Here is a 20,538-nt window from a genome sequence, read left to right as displayed (position 1 = left end):
CTTTGCTTTTCTCTCACAATCTGCAGACCTTACTCTCGTATTCTCGCCAACTGATCACACCTCCTGATAATTCCAACACTCATTCCATATCCGTCTCCCAAGTCACTCACCTAACGTTTACCTAATTGCTTATTCTGCATTCCTTTCTCTGCTTCCTGCTATGCTAAGACTTTATACTTCTTACCCAATACCTTGGGTACGATACGGAACGGTTAGTATGTCTGGATGGGCTGGTTGAAAACTAACCAGTGAGCATAATCACAAGTCATATGTTTTTGTTTGTACTTTGAATTTACTCTGGATGGAGAGTAGTGTTTTTGTATTTACTGCAAATCGCCAAATCGGCACTCTTACTTGATTAAAAGAACAACATAGCCTCAAATATATGTTCTTCGTGGCCTTGAAGCCCCCCCCCCAAAAAAAAAATCATTCTCGAATTAAGTTCTCTGAAGGACTCTATTTGGAGTCAGAACGACATGTCTCCAGTTTATTGACTTTTTAAGTTGCACATATTCCTAAGAATACATTATTTTCTCTCTCTAGTTAAAGTGATAAATTGGAGTTATGTCCCTCTGGTTTTCACGCGACAAATTAATCTGTGTAATATCTTGTAAGTGCAATGAAACCTTGTTTTTACATTTTGCAGGGGACAAACATGAACATGAAAAAACTCAAATGCAGGAACATTGTGATTCCTCTGTATTTAGTCTGTGAGCATGTATGTATCAACTAAATTTAATATCTTGCAGGGTTGTCTTTGGACCTGATCTTGTCATGCTGGAACCGGACGAGCAGTTTACGCAGCTTTCTCTCTCTGGTGGAAGACCTAAGAAGCCAAATTCCATCAGGACTCTTGCCTTACTCTTGGGTCCAGATTTTTGTACTGATGTCATAGTTGTTGAAACGGCTGATCACGCAAGGCTGTCCCTTCAGCTTGCTTACAATTGGTATGTATTAAATTTCACTACCTCTACTGCTTGTCTCTTACGTTTCACTACCTGTACTGTTTGTCTCTTCCAAACTTAAATTTGTTAGGATACCAAACACATCCTAATCTGTTATTAATTTGGTTTTAATTCATTGACTTGGTGTTTTAAATCCACTTTGTGCACAGTAAGGCTAATCGGGACTGGACCTACAGTTTAAAGTGGGATCCGAATCAATTTGTGCCTCCACAGAGTATCGAAGCTGGGTCCTCCTGTGATTGGGACCACTTGATCGCAAGGGGACGATGCTACCACTGCACCATGGGAGAGACCCTTTATTAAGTTGGTATTTTGCAATTTCTATGTTCATTTGGATGTGTTAGACAGTTTGTCTGGTCTAAAGCGGCATGCTTTGGGTTCTGATTTCGGGACATGCGCTTGTTCGAGTCTCCTGGGGAAAGCGTAACAACTTTTCTAGTGAGATTTCGGCCTGTGTATGGGACAGGTGGCCACCCACCATATTGAGGAAATTAGTGATCTAGGAATGAGTAGCGTAACCTGATAATAGAAAACCTACTACAATGACATCGTGTTCGCCACATGTCACCCTGAAACTTGTTGGATGATCTCCCACCTCTGGTGCGATTGAGGTCCACAGTTGGTAGGTAGATACTGGCCCTAACTGGCTGTTACACCATGGCTCATGTATTTTATGTTAATTTTGATTGTTTTAAAATGTGGCCGCGGTGGCTCAGTCGGTAATGCGTCTGACTACCATGCTCAAGGTCCCGGGTTCGATCCCCGGCCGGTTCAAATCCGGGAACTTTTCTAACGGTGGAAGCGGCCCCGGCGCCTACCCAGCGTCGAATAACATGGGTACCTGGGGGAAACCCTGGGGGGTAAAGGCGGTCAGGGGCGTGATGCTGATCACATCACCCCCACTCACGACCGGATCAAGAAAGTGTGGGGCGTTACCCTCACACCCCCTATACGCCTTCATGGCGTGGTGCTATGCACAGGGGAACACTTTACTTTTTTTTTTTTTTTTGATTGTTTTAAAATGATTTGAAAATAGACTTGGGTGACTAATGCATAAATTCAGTTGCCAAACCTCACAACTTACGTTGTCAATTGTAATTCAATAACAAGATGTCAAAACTATTACTAAACACTTGCTTTGAAATGCTGCAACATTAAAATTATATTCTTCTTGTTTGTTTCAGGCACTTTGAAATTGGAGATAGGTCACAAACTGTTGGTACTAAACTTTTTAGTGTGCCTGATTTTGTAGGAGATCTTTGCAAAGCCGTTGCATCTCGCATCAGAGGAGCAGTAGCTGGAGCGAAATTTGATGATTTCCATAAGGTCAGTGCTTGATGATTACCGATATCTAGAGCTGCATATTTAGGGTGAATAAAAGATGAAGATTTCGGTATAAAAACTGGGCACATTTCGGAATCAAAAGTGGTATATGAAATGGCATTTCGGTGTTAAATTGGTGAAAACAGCATGTTATTCCAAATGAAATGTTGTGTTTCCGTCAAAAACTAAATGTGTATGTCTCTACTAATATCAGCAATGGAAATTGTTGTCTTGAATTTATTTAGTGATATTGGCTGATTCTATTTCCAAAGTCTGCTGGTATTGAATGAGTTGTAATATTTTTTTAACTTAATTTTGCAAATTGCAGAAATATCATTACTGCCTGAAAATTGTGGCAGAAGTTTTTTTCGGAGAATTAAATGCAGACTGTTTTAATATGATTAGGAATGGACTGACATGGAATTTTTGTCTTTCCAAAAGATACCAGTACAAATTTGAAATGTTGTATCAAGAACCTGAATGCATAATTCACCCTTTTAATTATGTAATAAGAATATTGCAATGCCTTTTTTATGAGGAAATGAAAATGTGGAAGTAGATATTTGCTTTAGAAAACTTGGGTATGTGAACCATACCTTTACAGTCATACAAAAAAATGGCAAAAATTTTGCACTAATTATAAGATATTTATAGAAATATTGGAGTGGCAAACATATCGTCAATTTTACCAGTGCACCAATATGTCTATAGTGGTCAATACCAATAGATTACTGATCATTTATAATCATGAATAGCACATCATACAACACTGAAGATACATTTTTAATTGTCATTCGTATATTGAGACATACACACTATAAGAAGCTACTAGTAAACCAACCTTCACTCAGTTGCAGTTAACCATATCTAATTTGGTGAATTGTTCAGATCATATTAGATGAGGCACATATTTATGGTAAATTAAAGATAGATACAGTGGATACTTTCTCTTTAGAAAACCAAAAAAATATTCAGTTCTGTAAATGAGGTTTATTGAGAAATTATATTACTAATTGCCACGTTCAGTAAAATTATAATAACATAAGTGTACTCTATTTGCACCACCTGGGTGACTGAACATTTTGAGTGGTGAACTCGCAAAATTGCCACAGACAACTCAAGGTTTAAGTTGTGAGTATTCCACTGAATGTCCCTTCATCAGTTCCATTCATCATTGTCATGATTAATCTGATAAGGCATGAAAGTGATGTACAAACTATGCAAAAAACACTATGGGTATAATTTTTATTGCACTGGTACAAATTTCACACCAGTCCATCCGTTGTATATTGGAAATGCTTAATCAGTTTTTGGTCTTGTTGAATTCCAGAGATCTGCTGACATAATAAGAACTGCTGTGTTTGGAGTAGATGAAAATAAAAAGATCCGTAAGATGATTCAATTCCCCCAGAACAACCTGGCTGTTACCAGTATTGACATCCAAGGTGTGGAACCCGTGGATCAGAGGACGAGAGATTCTCTCCAGAAGTCTGTGCAGTTGGCGATTGAAATCACAACCAACTCTCAAGAGGCTGCTGCAAAGTAAGTCAAAATTTCAAAATTGAAATAGTGGCCATTATAAGCCTTAAGAATTGTTATGTGATATAGCTTTCTAGCTGAAGTTATGGCTTTCCCTGAGTACACGTGTAATGTGTGGGAGAAGCAAAATAGTAGGGTGTGGCAGGAGTAACATCTTTTAACAGTTGCTTGTAATCTACTAAATCTTTTTTTCAAAATTACAGTTGTTTAAGTGCAATTAGAAAACTTACAGTTCAACATTATTACATGAACATAATTATATAATATGTACATTGTTTACATGTTAATAAGAACACTAATTGTTTTAGGAAAATGCTGTCCTTCTCTTGTGAGACAGTCATGTACCCTACCAGCCACACTCAACGACATATTCTTAAACATTTTGGCCCAAATTGTGTCTTGCAAATCAGCAATGTGTCAGGATTTGGTCTGGTACACAAAACACACTGCAAAACAAAAGAAAGAGAAATAGACTGACATTAGACACGAAGATCGAGGTGATCACCCAACAATGTTGATCATTTTACCTTAGGCAATCTGCAAAACAAAGATTACTCTATCAATTACTCGGTTACAGTTAACATCTTGACAATGTTCATTGTATAATTCACTGGTAAGGAAAGGGTGTTACTTCTGTATGACGTTTTTCAAGCACACTAGGCGTAATACACAAATATTACACGTCACATTGCTTTGGTAAAACACAAACGCAACCTGGGATAAAGAAATAAGAAACTACTTAACAATTTTTCGATTTCAGGCTTCAGCCATCTTATTTCAGTAGTGGTGATGATAATTTTTTACCTTATTCTTTATTGATATTTTTTCTTTCCAGAATCGAATACAAGTTGACATAATTTCTACAAAGTTTTATATTAACAAATTTGAATAGTTTTTTTTTTACAATATTGTCTGATTTTAACTTATTGTTGAATAATTTGAAATAAAATAGGTTTAAAAGAATTGCTACTATGTTGGGATATGGTTTGCTATGGTGAACAATAGATGGCTCTGGACTTATGAGTATTTTTCTAACATTTTTCTTTATTGTTTCTGAATGTTTTGCTGTGGTGGAAATGAGTTAATATCTTGATCTTTTTTACAGAATTTAGAATTTTATTTGAAATTGAGAAGATAAGCCACATGTAGGAAGACAACAAAGTTTAATTTCTAATTGCCATAAAGAAAAATGTATGTAATTTCCTTTTATAGAAGTAATAAGAAAGCTAAATTTTTCTTGCCAAATGGCTTCCATATCAATATCATTTCCATGATATTGATATATCTGCCTCACACTGGTACTTTCTCTGCAAGACTGATCACTTGAATATCAAACAGTGATTAAGTAGTTTGCCATTCTGGCGCCAAGACTCCGAAAGGACTGGCAAGCACCCAGCAACATTAGAATGATGCTGCTTGTTGCCTATGACTACAAAGTAGTTATCCTATGTCACAGTACCAAAGCAAATTGCTGTGAACAGTGAGTATTACAGTAACTGTATGGAGAATCACTTTTGTCCAGCTATTAGTTGGAAACAACCAAGCCTTCCGACATCTGATTGGCCGCACCACAACTCAAGGTGCCATATTTCAAATTCAGTGTTGCAACTGCTTGAGTGGTTGGGTTGGGCTAAATCACCTTCCTATAGTCTGGACATGAGTTCTTGCAACTATAACTTGTTTTGGAAGGTACAAGATCCTGTACGAGCATGTCGCTTGAAGACATAGTACAGGCCTTAGGGTGGACCCTACATAATATCTGGAAAAACGATTCCACTGACGGCGTGAGAAAATTGCCAGAAATTTGATTTAAAAACTGCACTTACTACACAAAATAAATATATCCCTTGCACATTTATGTTCTTACCAGAATATTAAGTTTATTCCTGTATAAAGGGGTCAATTTTTGCTTCTCAAATATTTACACCAGAGCATGTATGAGCATGTAATCACTATTTCGGAAATGATGCTCATATTTCAGTTCAATTGTTTAAATAGTTTTCTTTTTCAGACATGAAGCAGAGAGAGTTGAGCAAGAAGCGAGGGGTCGTCTCGAGAGGCAGAAGATAGAGGATGCTGCTGCAGCCGAAAAGGCAAGGCAGGAGCTACTTAAATTGCAAGCTAGTTCAGCTGCAGTGGAGTCTTGTGGACAGGCAGCAGCTGAGGCCCGTAGCCGAGCAGAAGCAGCTCACATTGAGGGTGAGGCAGCTGTAGAACAAGCCAGAATGAAGGCTGAAGCATCAAGGATAGAAGCTGTGAGTGTTAACTATCAAACCCTCCACAAGAGTACACTGATTAACCTTTTCCGGACATGTCTTAGAATATAATTTTCCCCAGGAGAAAGGGTTGTTTTTTCTGTTTGTTTTTTTTAATCATAGATAATATGTTGTTAAGTGTGTTATTATTTAACATTTTTTCCCTCAGTTTTTAAATTTTCTGTAACAATTTTTTGAAAGTAAAAAAAATTATACTGTTGCATAAAAGTTACTGAAAACATATTTTGAATAGGTAATACAAAATTAATTCATGAAAATAATGTAAACACTTCCATTAGGATCAAAATCATGACTAACTGTATAATAGAGCTAAAAATTTCCACAATGCGGATATAAATTGTGAAATGCTATCTCAAGAGCATAAATGAAAGAGGCAGCTCCCATTTTTATTAGTATTGCCATAATTAAAAGAACGTGCTGCAAATTGAGGGTTAATTTGTTACAAGTTAATTTGACACAAGTACAAGTACAATTCAGCAATGAAGAAAATGTGACATCTAGCAGTTGAGATGGTTACAACACACATGCACAAGAGATGTGGTGTAATTGTAGCCTATCATTTATTCACAATGGAATTTTATAGCCTGTTGCTCATCTTATTGGACAAAAATTCTATGACGAGTTATGCCCCGTCAGTCATCCGGAAAGGGTTGAGTTTCATTCTTTTCCTTACAATTTGGAAGAGATCTTAGAATGTCTTCCACTGTCATTCATTGTAGAGAAATAGGATGAACAGTCGCTGTCAATTCCATGTAAAAATAAGGACAATTCCATTGTGATGGTTGTAACATTCAGAGAAATTTACATTTGTTCTTTAATTATTTTCTTAGCACCTTCAAATATGTAACTCTATCAATTCATGTAATTATATTTTCCTTGAAAGTTATTTAATTTCAAACTATTTCTCCCATCTCAATTTTCAGCTACAGAAAATATTTTTTTGTAATTGTGACGGGTGTGACACTTCCAAGACTTAACTTTAAGACCTTCCTCAGTGTTTCAGAAAACTCTTGTCAAATAGAAGTGTTTACTGAAACAATTTCATTTAATTTTCACAAAGCAAACTGTTCTCAACATTTACATGCTTTTAGTTTCTAATTTTTTTTTACTACATACTTATACTTTTTTATAAACATTTTTTTGCCTGTGACGTGTGTGACAAATTTTGTGACAGGTGTGACACATGCACATTATTTACTTTGTAGGATTATGGAACAATTCAAAGGCTATGAAAATTATCTTAAATAGATTCTTCAAACTAAGATTTGTTTCAGAACTGAAATATGATACTTCAGAGCTTAAGATATACAAACAATAAATGAGACAATTAGAACAAAATTAGAATTAATTTAGTTTTCTTATGATAATGAAACTAAATTAAGTAGAAATATCACACATAATATCCCACTTCTACTATAAAAAGTAATGAGTTTGAGACAATATGTTATTTAAAAGCCATAAAACTAATGTTTGTATTAATAATTTCAAATTCTGCATAGTTTTCCCTTTAATTTTCATTCATAATACGTTATAATTTGAATAAAAATAAAATTAACCTGTTTGTCCACTTTCACATGGAATGGCTCAGAAGTAGTTATTAGAGATGCTTTATCCAAGATTTGACAAAAATCACAGACACAGATTTTGGTGCTGGACTAGGAAAACCTTTACTTGCATTGTTCTTGACCTGGCAATGGTTCTGTGATATTTTCTACTGCCCGTTGAACCAGACTTCTAATGCCTCTTGGTGTCACCTTGTGATCTTTTGTTCTTGGTGATCTTCCCCCTTATTTTGGTCAGTAAAAATTTGCTGAACAATACAATGCAGACAAATTTAAGCAATATATGTTTACTTTAGGTATTGTTTACTATATAGACATTTACATGTATATTATTTTGGCATTGATTGAAATAACATTTTACATGAATGATGATAACTGTATTAATGTGAACAGAAAGCCCCCCTGCCCCCTTCCAAGCCAATTCTAAGAGGTGGGGTTTCATTTCAACCTTATCTCTGCGATCACCCATAGGTAGGTAGAAAAACTGTACATATCTAAAAATCAATAACAAGTCAATCAAACTAAACTATACCCCCCTCCTTTTTGTGTGAAGATATTTAGAATTTGTAGCTAAACTAAAATTTTGTCCCCCCAAAAAATTCACCCTGTGGTCACCCCTGTTGTCTGGTTTGTTGCTGCACTAACATTATGCTTATTTTATTTGTATTGAAATAAAAAGTGTTTTCAATCAAGTTTTTCTCTCTGCACTAGGAATCTGAACTTGAAAGGCTACGACTTGCACGAGAAGCAGAAATTACATTCTTGTCGGAACAGAATCGTCTTGAGTTGGAGAAGGCTAAGGAGATGGCTACATTAGAAGTTGAGAAGTTCAAGCAGATGGTGGAATCCATGGGTCCTGATACATTGAGAGCCGTCGCTACTGCCGGATTTGACCACAAGGTAATTTTTTTATTTAAACTTGATTGCATGGTCTTGTTTCTAGCGAAGAAGTGAGCTTTAAGGAGTTCTTGGTGGCCGACCACATAAGTAGTCTACTTTTGATCTTGTCATCAAAGTTCTCAGGTTTGAGTCCTGATGTGGATGTTCTTGTGAATGATCCTTCGACATCTTCATCTTCATCTAATAATCACTTCATCCTGATTAACTAAAAAAAGTTAGAGTAGCGCACTGGAATAACAAAAATACTAATACTCCAGGAAAAATTTCAAGTGTGCTGTTTTATTGAGACCAGGATAATGAAGCACCTAAAACGGGAAAATCTAACGTGTAGTTCCATTCTATCATGTATTTTTGACCCCCATCCCCCCAATAGAACATTGGCTATTGCTGTGGTCTGGCAATAAAACAGCCATAGATTGATTTTTTTTTTTCAGAAAATATCCAGTATTACTTATTGTAAAATACAATCATAGCAAAAGAATAGTGTAGTGCAATTTCAGTATTATTGGTTCTTACCTGTTGAGTGTACATGACAAGTATGCTAATAAAAGATAATAATTATTATACTTACAGTGGTCAAATAGTCTTCAGCTACTAACCTTTCAAACACAAATACAGTGTTCTTCGTCAGTGAATATTCAAATGGTACAAGAAGGTAAGATAGGAAAAAGTAGGACTATTCTGTTGTATCTGTATAGTCCAAAACCAGTGGCATGCCCAGGATTTTCGAAAGAGTGGGAGGTTACATGTACACTTTTCAAGTAGTTTGTCCTAATTTTGCCATCTTTCCCTACACTTGACCTTCTTTTTTAAGGAATACTGGCCCAACGGGGAGGATTATGAACCTCCCCCCCACCCCTTTGGCCATGCCCCTTTTGATATCAGTTTGAGTTTATTCACTGATACCAGCCTATAGTTTCCCGGTATGAAGAAGAGCCATGTGACACTTTTGTAGAGTATAATTATCATTGAAATTATTCAGAATTTAAAGTTTCTTTTTTATTTTGCACTAATTTTGTGTGAAGAACTGGGAGTGTGTGATTATAGAGTACTTTAATATTCTGATGTAATTCTTCAGATCAAAACTCTTGGTAAATTGATGCATTGAGTGCAACACTTACTAATAGTAATCAAATTACACTATGGTTCGGATCCCATTCTAAACTGTAGGTCCAGTCCTGATTAGCCTATCTGTGCATAAAGTGGGCTTAAAACAACAATTCAAACAAACAATATTATTGAATGTTGTGAACAGCTTTTAATTATTACAGTTTTCAACCATCGGTATCGGTCTTAGAGGAAATCAATAACAGTATCGGAAATGGTATATACGAGGAGGTATCAAAAAGTTTTGCCTGTTGAGGTATAATTTATTCAATAATGAAAAGATTGAAATAATGAACATGCATACAGTTTGCCTGTACTGTCCTCTACTCAGAGTTACCCTTCCACACAGTTGCCATCACGTTCGATGCATTTGTGCCAGCATTTTATCCAGCCCTCAAAATCAGTTTGGAAAAATTCCACAGAACACTCCTGCCCCACCATTCAGAGCTGTTTTAACCTCCTGTAGGTCTTCGAATCTCATGCCACGAAGCACAGACTTAGCTCAGACTTTATGGTATCCCAAACTCTCAATCATTGCATGTGCTGATCCCTAGGACATGTGCACTGCATCAGAAATTTCCTGGATGGTGATGCATCTATCCTCTCGAATGAGCTCATCATCCCTTTGGCGGTTGTCGTCGGTCAACGATGGCCTGCCACTCCTTGTCATGTCCACACTTTTGGTTTCTCCCACTTTGAGCTTAACTACTTAAGTCTGAGCTAAGTCTGTGCTTCGTGGCATGAGATTCGATGACCTACAGGAGGTTAAAACAGCTCTGAACGGTGGGGCAGGGAGTGTTCTGTGGAATTTTCCAAACTGGTTTTGAGGGCTGGATAAAACGCTGGCACAAATGCATCGAACATGATGGCAACTGTGTAAAAGGATAACTCTGAGTACAGGACACTACAGGCAAACTATACGTATGTTCATTGTTTCAATCTTTCCATTATTAAACAAATTATACCTCAACAGGCAAAACTTTTTGATACCCCCTAGTATATATTGGTTCAAAGTAGTATAGGCCCACCCCTAAGTAAAAAGGAGGGGGTGTCCTTTGATGGTAATATGAAGAGCAGTGTTTGCTTTTTCTGTGCAGTAAACCGGAAATATTTCCTCCAGTTCGCGGTATCCTTAGTGGATGTAGTTTGAAATGTGGTTTGTCTTGAAAAAGGTACTTCTGAATGCAGAGTTATAGCTTTCCTTGGCATTAATGTTCCTAGACAAAAGTGCTCCGTAATACACGAAAGTGGTATGGCTTTCTCTCCCCCCCCCCCATGGAATGGAAATTTCTATATAACGTATGCTAGGGGATAGTTCAACCACAAGAACTGTAGATCTGATATCATACTACGAGAATTGTGAATGTTGGGGCTACCAGAGAAATTTTGTTGTGGTTTGAACTTTTAATCCTGCCTAAATCTTTCTCTGTGTTTTTAGGTATTGCCTAATTTTTCTCTTGCTCTGTGGTTCCAATAAGCAAACTCTAGTAACTAGAGGGTATAGGAAACAGTTATTACTTCATGCTACATAAAAAAAGTGGGCAAAATACATACATCGGACGTACCTGAATTTTCAGTACGTTGACCACTGACCTGGAAAAGTTAGTGCAATCAACTTAGGAGTGAAAAGTTCATGGAAATATTAGGAAATTGCGTAAACATGTTCAAAAATGCGGAAAAGTCAGTTAAATTAATGCTTTTCTGCTTATTTGAAACTAAAACACATTTCACTTCTTCCTCCCAGTGGAGAAGCAGGAGATTTTTATCCAGGGGAGGTCAGCAAGCTATTTTTCCCAAAAAGCATTGCTTCAGTTTAAAATTATCATGTTCCTGCAATGAACTCTGCCAGCCTTACTTACAATTATCAGACCTGTACAATAATTACTGCAAAGTCATGTGGCTAAAACAAAATTGTGAGTGAAATATGTAATATAAAGTTGATATTCATTTTCCAGCAGGGAACCCCCCCCCCCCCCCCATTGGCCTTCTCTGAATGCTCACGTGTGCATCATTCTAATTCTTTGAATATGCTGTGAAACCCCAAGCAGTGGTGCCCAGGATTTTCAAAAGGTGGTTACATATACTTCTTTAGCAGTCAGTCCTCATTTTGCCAATTTTTTTTTTTGGCATTTAACTTTTTTAAGGAATACACCCCCCTTCCTTGTGCACACTGACACTGATTTTATATTTTTCTGCATTAGTTTTTCAGCCTGGTCCTCTGAAAAACATAAAATCAAGACTACACTGTGTATCCCGGTCAGCTTAGCGCTAAACGTCCTTGTTCATGTTGTGTGGCTCTTTGTGATTTTAAAATATTTGTGTGCTAATTTTTTTTTATTTGTGATTGTGTAGGTGCAGCTTCTACAGGCCCTGGGTCTTCAGTCAACCTTAATTACAGACGGGAGGACTCCCATAAACTTGCTGGGTACTGCCTTAGGTCTACTGGGGGCTACAGAAAGTACAGGACCCAGTAAAAGGAAACGAGAAGAGGAATTTGAATAAAGTATTTATTAAGATTAATAAAAAGCACATGACATAGCCAACCAGGTTTCATCTTGGCTTGACAAGCCTAATAGTTCGCTTTTCGACCATTGTTGTTTAAAGGCTAAAGTATGTTCTATTTTCCTGTTCATATTGTTAAGACACTTAAATATGTAGAAGTTCGTTGCATTTGTGTACGTTACAATTTTTAATTGATGGATATATTTTTGATAGATATGGAATTGTATTGCCTAAATTGACTATTTGTAAATTGAGTTATTCTGTGTGTATTGACAATATATGATTCACGAGATTTTTGGAAGCCACATGATGAAGTGTGTAACTACCTCAAGTGCATATTATACTGTTTCCCACAAGAGTAAAGAAGAACTATATTGCTGTAAAAGTACTATTGCTCATTGGATTTTGAATGCATATTTTGCTTGAAGTAGTATTTTTCACACTAATATACTTTTTCTTTGCATGTTTTTCTTCCACACACATCACTAAAATTCCACTGTGTTGGTCTAAACTCACTGTTAGTGTTAAAATGAAATACAAAAATCCTCATGGGCACAACTAGGGACCTAACTGTAAGGGGTGGGGGGCAGAATCAAACTTGGAGCTTAACTTTTGGGAAGGAGGGGTTTAAAAAGGTTTTCTGTCCAACAACAACATCTGTGTAACTGTTATTTGGCTATTTTGCAAAACCATAAAACTTTGCTCCTCAGATCCTCAGGTTTACAAAAGTATTTTTTAATAAACTTGAAAATTCGAGAAAGATAAATCCGGGGAAGTTGTTACAAGAAGTGCAGTATTATGTTGGAAATTGATTAGGCTGTGTGTGTGTGTATGCAAAGTATTTCATGTTTACTTCAATCCTGCCCATCATAATAATACTCTTAAATTCAAATATGAAATAAAGATGTTTAGTTCCTGTATTGAACAAATAGAATAAGAATATACATATATTTTTTAAAAAATTGCCATACTTTTGGAATATTCTGTATATTATTTTGTTTTGGACAAATTTCTTGTCAATTGTAGAATTACATTTTGCAAAAGATGAAAATTGATATCTAGCAGCATGACAAAGCTGTAAGAAATTATCTGATTTCCCAACAGCTTTGAAATAAAATTACTATTATGCCAGTGTGTGTGATTTTCATCTTGCTCTATTCATTTCACATTTGTAATAGTAGTCATAACTTGGCTTTCTTGTGGTAATGGGTTCTTGAAGTTGCATTTCATCGTATTTGTTAGCTGTGTTTACTGTCAAATGTTCTGTTAAAAAATGTTTTCTGTGATAATCTTTACTTGTTTATAATAACATTACCAAAATGCATTGCCTATTACATGCTTAAAAAGACTGAAGTATAGTTTTTTTGCATTGTTTGATTTTGATTGTTTACTTAAATTTAAATGTCAGTGTTTCAAGGTGCCTAGTACTGTATTAAGAAATTTGACTAGGAGAATTCTCTTAGAAGAAGAGTATACCAGTATTAACTGTAATGAACTATTTGAAAATATAATTATTTTGAAAGTTAAGTGTTGTTTACTGAAATAATGATTGTAATAAATTTAATGTTATGAACAATGTGGTACAGTGGAATCTTAATTTTATATTCCAAAATTTTACATAATGCTGCACTATGGTCAACCAACCATGATATGTTGCTGGTAGTATATAATGGGCCTACTCTGACTTCGTGTTTTTTCTTCTATCACGTGTGCCATTTTTTTCTATTTCAGAGCTTTTCGGAAATTGGATTATTCCAGCTGCTGTTACTTGTAGAGACGTAGGATAAGAATAATTTGTTTCAGTAAAGTGCAATTTCAGTACCATTCAGGTAGTCTGAACTTCATATTTAATGCTGAAATTTCTGCATAATTTCTAATGTTGATTAAAAAAAAAAGTGTAAGGATTTTTTATTTCATAGACAAGAGAGTATGGCTGTGTGATATCAATTTTTTGACAACGAAGTTTGATATCGATTGAATATTGAGTCGATATATTGAATATCGAAACTATCAATGATACCGATAATATCGATATTGACGATACCGATAATATCGATATTGACGATACCGATAATATCGATATTGACGATAACGATAATATCGATATTGACGATAACGATATCGATATTGACGATAACGATATCGATATTGACGATAACGATAATATCGATATTGACGATAACGATAATATCGATATTGATGATACCGATAATATCGATATTGATGATATCAATATCGACGATCGCGACAATACAGACACATCTATCTCTTTCAATTTGAAGTTTTGTCCCTGCCAAATATTGTCTCGTATTGTATCAATACCACCCCTATACTTGGACACACAAGGGTAACCAGTAAGTTCTATAAACTAGGAACCTTGTTCTTTGTATTGGTTGTTGCACATATTTGCTTTCCATGTCAATCGGACGCAATCTCTCACTATTTACCTACCAAGTTCTGTCCCTGCGTGGTGAGCACATTACTTGTTGTCTTAACATACTTATGCTCGACTTAACTTGTACGTAAGAAATGCAACACCGCCATATGTCCATAATATCGATATCAAATATAGATATTGACATATTGAATATCTACAGGGTGTTTCCGGGCTGATGACACAAACTCTCAGGGACGATGGAGAAGGGTACATGTATCAATTTGAGATGAGGAACCCTGGTCCGGAAACAACTTAGTCGAAAGTTATAAGCGAAAATCTGTGTATGAAGATGTAATACTTTTATTACCTGCACAAGTTTTACAAGCTGCCACATTCACAACAGTTGTTTAAAGTGGCGTCCCCCAGCTTCGCTACAGGCATGACATCATCGCACAAAGTTCTGACGTACCCGTTGGAACAACCCTGGGGTCGTTCGAACAATATCACAGGCAGCGAGAATTCTTGCCAGGAAATCCTCTACAGGTGTCTCGTACACAAGACTTTTCACATGACCCCACAAGAAGAAATCAAGTGGGTCAGATCAGGTGACCGATCTGGCCACGGAACAGCTTGTAAAACTTGTGCAGGTAATAAAAGTATTACATCTTCATACACCGATTTTCACATAACTTTCGACTAAGTCGTTTCCGGACCAGGGTTCCTTATCTCAAATTGATACATGTGCCTTTCTCCATCATCCCTGAAAGTTTGTATCATCAGCCCGGAAACACCCTGTATATCGAATATCAACATATCGATATTTTCGACATCGAAATATCCACAGTCCTACAGAAGAGTAAAAATAATTCTGTAATTTGCCTTAGGAGAGATAAACATTTAAAAGGTAAATCCTGATGACAAGATGCTTCGCTTAAATAATTGATTGTAGAGGGTGCTAAATCTGCTACTTTTTAATTTCACTTTTTCAAGATTTAGACACTCAATATCTATTAGGACACCTGATAAAATTGTGTAAATTGGCAGGTTGTTACTACTATACCCTGTCTGTTATCTCTGGAGCAAGGCTATGCATAGCCTCAGAGAAGGGGGAAATGGAGCGGGCAGAGCGAAGCAGTACACGCTGCTGCGAAGGCTGGTAACTGCAGTATCTTTCCTCCTCAAAATTTCCCTCACATGTTCATTGGTGGAACAGTCTCAAGTCACTACTTTCATAGACTTGTTTTTGTTTGCTTGGCTCCAGAGATAGACAGGACAGAGTATATATAACTGGTAAAAGTCCTCTACAAGCTAAGTATTTCAGTAAAGGGCATATCATGAAGGCCATATCTCTTATTTGTTTGCGTCTCCTACTGTCTATGGAGCAATGAGATAGGCAGATAAAAATAACTGCAGATTGCAAATTGCCCATTATCAGTGGCGTCTCGTGGCCTCAAATTTGGCCGGGGCTTATTTTTTAAAGAATTTAAAATATAATGAAATTTCACATGAATTACAAAAAATAGGTATTTTTTCTTCTAGACTACAAAACTGGACTTACTTTTTCGAAAGAATTTAAAATGTAATAACAAATTACATGAATTACAAAAAAATTGGTATTTATCTTCTTCTAAACTACAAAACTGGACTTATTTTTTTAAAGAATTTAAAATATAATGACAATTCACATCATTACGAAAGAAACAGGTATTGTTGTAGAACATACCTTTCTACGAATGTTGACTCCTGTTCTTCTGCTCAGCAAATTTTGTTGTTATTTTTTCGTTGAAGCCCTCTATGTTTTGAAATGTATTCTCTCTCTATTGTAAGCAAGTGCCAAGGCATTTGGTCTGTCTTGGTCCCATTGCATTTCTTAAGCAGGTTTTAATACGCTTCAATGTGCTGAAATAGCCTTCAGATTCAGCTGTTGCCACTGGAGTTATTAAAACTATGTTTGTCATTTTTACTGTTTCTGAAAAGGTACCCTCTAAATAATTTTAAATAAAAAAATGCAATCTACTGATAGAGTTTATGTTTTTCAACTCTTCACTACAACAAAGAACACGAAGTTCCCTCTTTAGTTTTCCCTCTTCTATGAAGGGATAATAAATCTGGGAAGATGCCTCTGTTTAAAGATTGTTCTCTTTCATTATGTCCTCGTAGAGCAAGTTCATGTCTACCACAGAATTTTAAGCAATCAATAATTCTATTTAATATATGCCTATTTTTCCAGACAAATTCATTGTGTCTTGTAATTGACAGCCTATGTCCTTCATCAATTTGTGTTCGAACATCAACCCTGCCAAACTCACTCAAACATAGCGAATGAAAGCCACCGAAACACTACAGAACATCACGTGAGATCAAACGCGATGCAACGGAACTAGCCCCGAATCTGCACTCTCCCCTCCTCTCTGCTAGCATGTGACCTTCACTGTAGCCTAGGTGGGTGGGTGTAGGCGACGCCTTCCTTTGCGACGTGCCCCGGAAAACGATAATTGACATCAATGCCGATAGGAGCGCTGTCGTATCCATTGCAACAGACGATGAATTTACGTGGGTAAAAATCGCCTTTTAAAAGACTGTATGATAGTTATGCGTTATGGTGATTGATAATTACGTGAATACGTCCGTTTTTCTTTAGGGGCTAAGCCCAGGAAGCCCCAAGGGAGGAGACGCCACTGCTCATTATCATGTTCGTCAACTTTGTTTTACACAGTACAAGATTTCGAAAATTGAAACAATATTTACAGCAAATCTGAGGATAACCTCTGCATAAGAATCTTCAATTCCTTCCATTAATAACACACAAGATGCCAATCATCAAAAGAGAATGAATAAAGCAAATGTACAATATTCCACCAACTCTACACCCTTTTGTTACATGCAGGATGTCATATTTCATTGTCCTCAAATGTTTGCATATACACTTGCATTTACAAAGTAATACACTGAATATTATATTGATTTTTTTTCTCTCTTGGGAATGTTCATTCTAGTGTTTAGTAGAAAATGTCACTGATGAAGTTGCGTTATTGTAATGCTTAATTATTAAACACATTGATACCATGTTGATGATCAGTTACTACCAATGGCGGCTGCTTAATACGTGCTACCGTGCTATAGCACGTTGCTAAATTTGTTAAAATGAAATGAAGAAAAAAACAAATCTCACAGATGCAAGAAGTTTTATGAAACCCTAAAGTGAAATGAAACTTCTCATGTTAAGAGCCTCAACATTTAAAAGCGGCGCCACGTATTTCCCTCACGCTGTTGGGGCTATAAAGAATACCTTACCGTGCTAGAATCTCAACAGCACGTTTTCGCCCCTTTTTCGTCACTGCGCGTATGAATACTGTACACCCCACTCCTCGATTCGTACGGGGGATAGGGTCTCGGCTCGAGTAAAATCGTCTGCTAGCGTGCTACAGGAAGACACAGCACAGTAAGTGTTCCATCTCAGGATAAGAAGAAAGTCTACGACAACGTATTGCTTCTGTCAGAACAACGTTTATTAATGTCACTTTCAAACGTTCTGTACGTTATCAGTGTAGACTTATGCAATGTTTGTAACATGTCGTATACATTAGCAGCACCTGCAAAAAGTTGGAACGCGAATTGACACTACCCCTTAGCATTTTATCTATTTCGGTGGTAAGTTGTAAAGATTGCAACTCTGAAACTATAGTCCGTGCCTTTTTTGCTTCCGAAAGTGGATTCTGCTATGTAATTTATGTTTAGGAAATTTTAATTTTATCTAAATTACCTGTTTTTAAATGCTAGAAATATATTTCCTTGTGTTTATGTAGCACTTCAATCGTCAAGAAACAAACTTACAGAGTACCGTCATTTTTCCCCAGCTTCCAGACCCGAAAATTTTGCACGCGGTTCATTGTGTTAAAATCGCGTGGCACGTGAAGTGGTGGTCATTGTTGTGAAGGATTAGCTTTTTGTTGTTGTTAGAAGTGAAAGTGAGTGTACGATGAATTCGGTGGATTCCTTGTTGCAGTAACCTTTCTCTTGAAGAACACTTGAAGAAAAGTTGGAAATAAAAGCGCTAGGATGGCCGTTGCCAGATTTGGATCTTGCTGTGCAAGATGCCCACAGTTCCGAACCCACGCCCTTATTAATAAAGGTATGAAGTGTTTACATTGACCCTTGATGGAAAAATTCTCTGGATATAGTTACAATACTTTAATGCTCAAATATAATTTTCCATCTTCAACAGAGGCCTTAATCATACGTACTAATGACTTCGAAATGTTAAATTTCGATAATGTTGAATGTGTGTGTATGTTTGTTGATACGAGGCGTATTCGGAAAGTAAGTACCGAAAGGGTGTAAAAAATAAAGTAAAATAGTTTCGTATCTTTTTTTTAATTGCATTGCATTCTACAGACCTTAAACTACTTTTCTACATAGTTTCCACCATTGTTCAAGCATTTGTCGTAGCATGGCGCTAGTTTTTGTATCCCATCATCATAGAATGTTCCCGCCTGTAACGAAAGCCATCCATGCACTGCTGCTTTGACGTCCTCATCCTCGTCGAAACGCTGACCAGCAAGAAACTTCTTCTTCAGATGAAGAATGAGATGGTAGTCACTTGGTGCCAACTCAGGGCTGTTGGCGGATGAACAAATTGTTCCCAGCCGAATGACGTGATGACATTTTGAGTTTGTTGAGCCTGCCGTATGCAGACGAGCATTGTTGTGAAGCAACAAAATGCCTTCGCTAAGCATTCCGTGTCTATTGTTTTGAATTGCACGACACAGCTGGATTAATATGTCACAGCAGGCATCTTTGTTGGTGGTCTGTCCTCTAGGCAAGAATTCAACCTTTCTTGCATTGAGAAAACAAATCACAGACTGGACTTCACAGTCGGCGGGCCGATTGATTTTCTTGAACATTTCAAACCTTCAGAAAACTACGAAGAAAAAGCTTGACCTGCTCCCACTCGTCCTGTGGCTAACTAACCGATGAATGACGTCATCGAGAACTCACAGGGTCGCGACTGCATCGCTACAGCGGCAATATTTGCAAACGGTACTTACTTTACGAATACGCCTCGTACATTATGTCCAACCTGTGTGTATCTGATATTGTACTTCACAATTATAATTTCATGTTTATAAGTCAATGTGCAAATTGTAATTATGAACTTTCAGTATCTGATGGATCAGAGAAACAACAACAAAAACAAAAAAGAAATTCTGGCATTAGTATATATTTTTCCTGGATTGATGGATCTAAAGTTCAGTTCTTAAAGTGGGCAAAAGAAAAAACATGTAAGTTAAATCATGCACAGTGTTTGAAAGCCACTGCACTGTAAGTTTGTGAATATTTTACTTGTATTTTGTGAAACTTTCTAAACTTTACATATACATATACCTGTAAAAAATATTTATAAACCAAATTTGAAGATCCTGCAGTATCAGAGAACAGTACATAAACTATCACTACTATAAACTATTTTCCTTTCAAGGGGTTCTATGTCACAGTAAATACTGAAAGTAGCCACTATTTTCTCTTAAAACATATTTCCAAATGCCCACACTTGTTTTTCAATGTTACTGGTATTATTTTTGACCAATAATCCTTTGCAATGTGGCACACCAAGTACTATTTTTTTTAATTAATGAAGAGGTACTTTACGTAAGACATGTACGAGGCGTACGGAAAGTAAGTACCAAAAGGGTGTAAGAAATAAAGTAAAATAGTTTTGTACCTTTTTTTATTTTCATTGCATTCTACAGACCTTAAACTACTTTTCTACGTAGTTTCCACCATTTTTCAAGCATTTGTCATAGCGTGGTACTAGTTTTTGAATCCCATCGTCATAGAATGTTCCCACCTGTGATGAAAGCCATCCATGCACTCCTGCTTCGATGTCATCATCCTCGTCGAAACTCTGACCACAATTTTCGATTCCAGGCGATCTGTCACAATTTCGTAGAGGACTATTTTCTTGAAATTTGTGGAAATTCCATGGA

At 36.6% G+C, this 20,538-nt stretch overlaps 1 protein-coding gene across 3 annotated transcripts in view; it reads left to right on the top strand.

Moving 5' to 3' along the window:
- LOC146002404 (major vault protein-like) overlaps positions 1-13,750 on the top strand; it is a 40,176-nt gene extending 26,426 nt beyond the window's left edge. For 2 of the 3 annotated variants that reach the window (XM_083140164.1, XM_083140163.1), the window contains exons 10-16: positions 750-947; positions 2,150-2,291; positions 3,619-3,830; positions 5,839-6,082; positions 8,377-8,565; positions 9,139-9,220; positions 12,025-13,750. In XM_083140164.1, coding sequence (XP_082996290.1) covers positions 750-947; positions 2,150-2,291; positions 3,619-3,830; positions 5,839-6,082; positions 8,377-8,565; positions 9,139-9,220; positions 12,025-12,146 — 1,189 coding nt within the window. In that variant the 3' untranslated portion in view covers positions 12,147-13,750. The remainder of the gene's footprint in view (positions 1-749; positions 948-2,149; positions 2,292-3,618; positions 3,831-5,838; positions 6,083-8,376; positions 8,566-9,138; positions 9,221-12,024) is intronic. The other variant, XM_083140165.1, reaches the window with a different exon arrangement.
- Positions 13,751-20,538: the final 6,788 nt, after the last annotated feature.

The sequence above is a fragment of the Lepisma saccharinum genome, chromosome 18, assembly GCF_977018435.1.
Source record: "Lepisma saccharinum chromosome 18, izLepSacc3.1, whole genome shotgun sequence".
Classification (NCBI taxonomy): domain Eukaryota; kingdom Metazoa; phylum Arthropoda; class Insecta; order Zygentoma; family Lepismatidae; genus Lepisma; species Lepisma saccharinum.
Note: the sequence above shows the minus strand (reverse complement) of the source record. Positions and strands in the feature narration are given on the sequence as shown.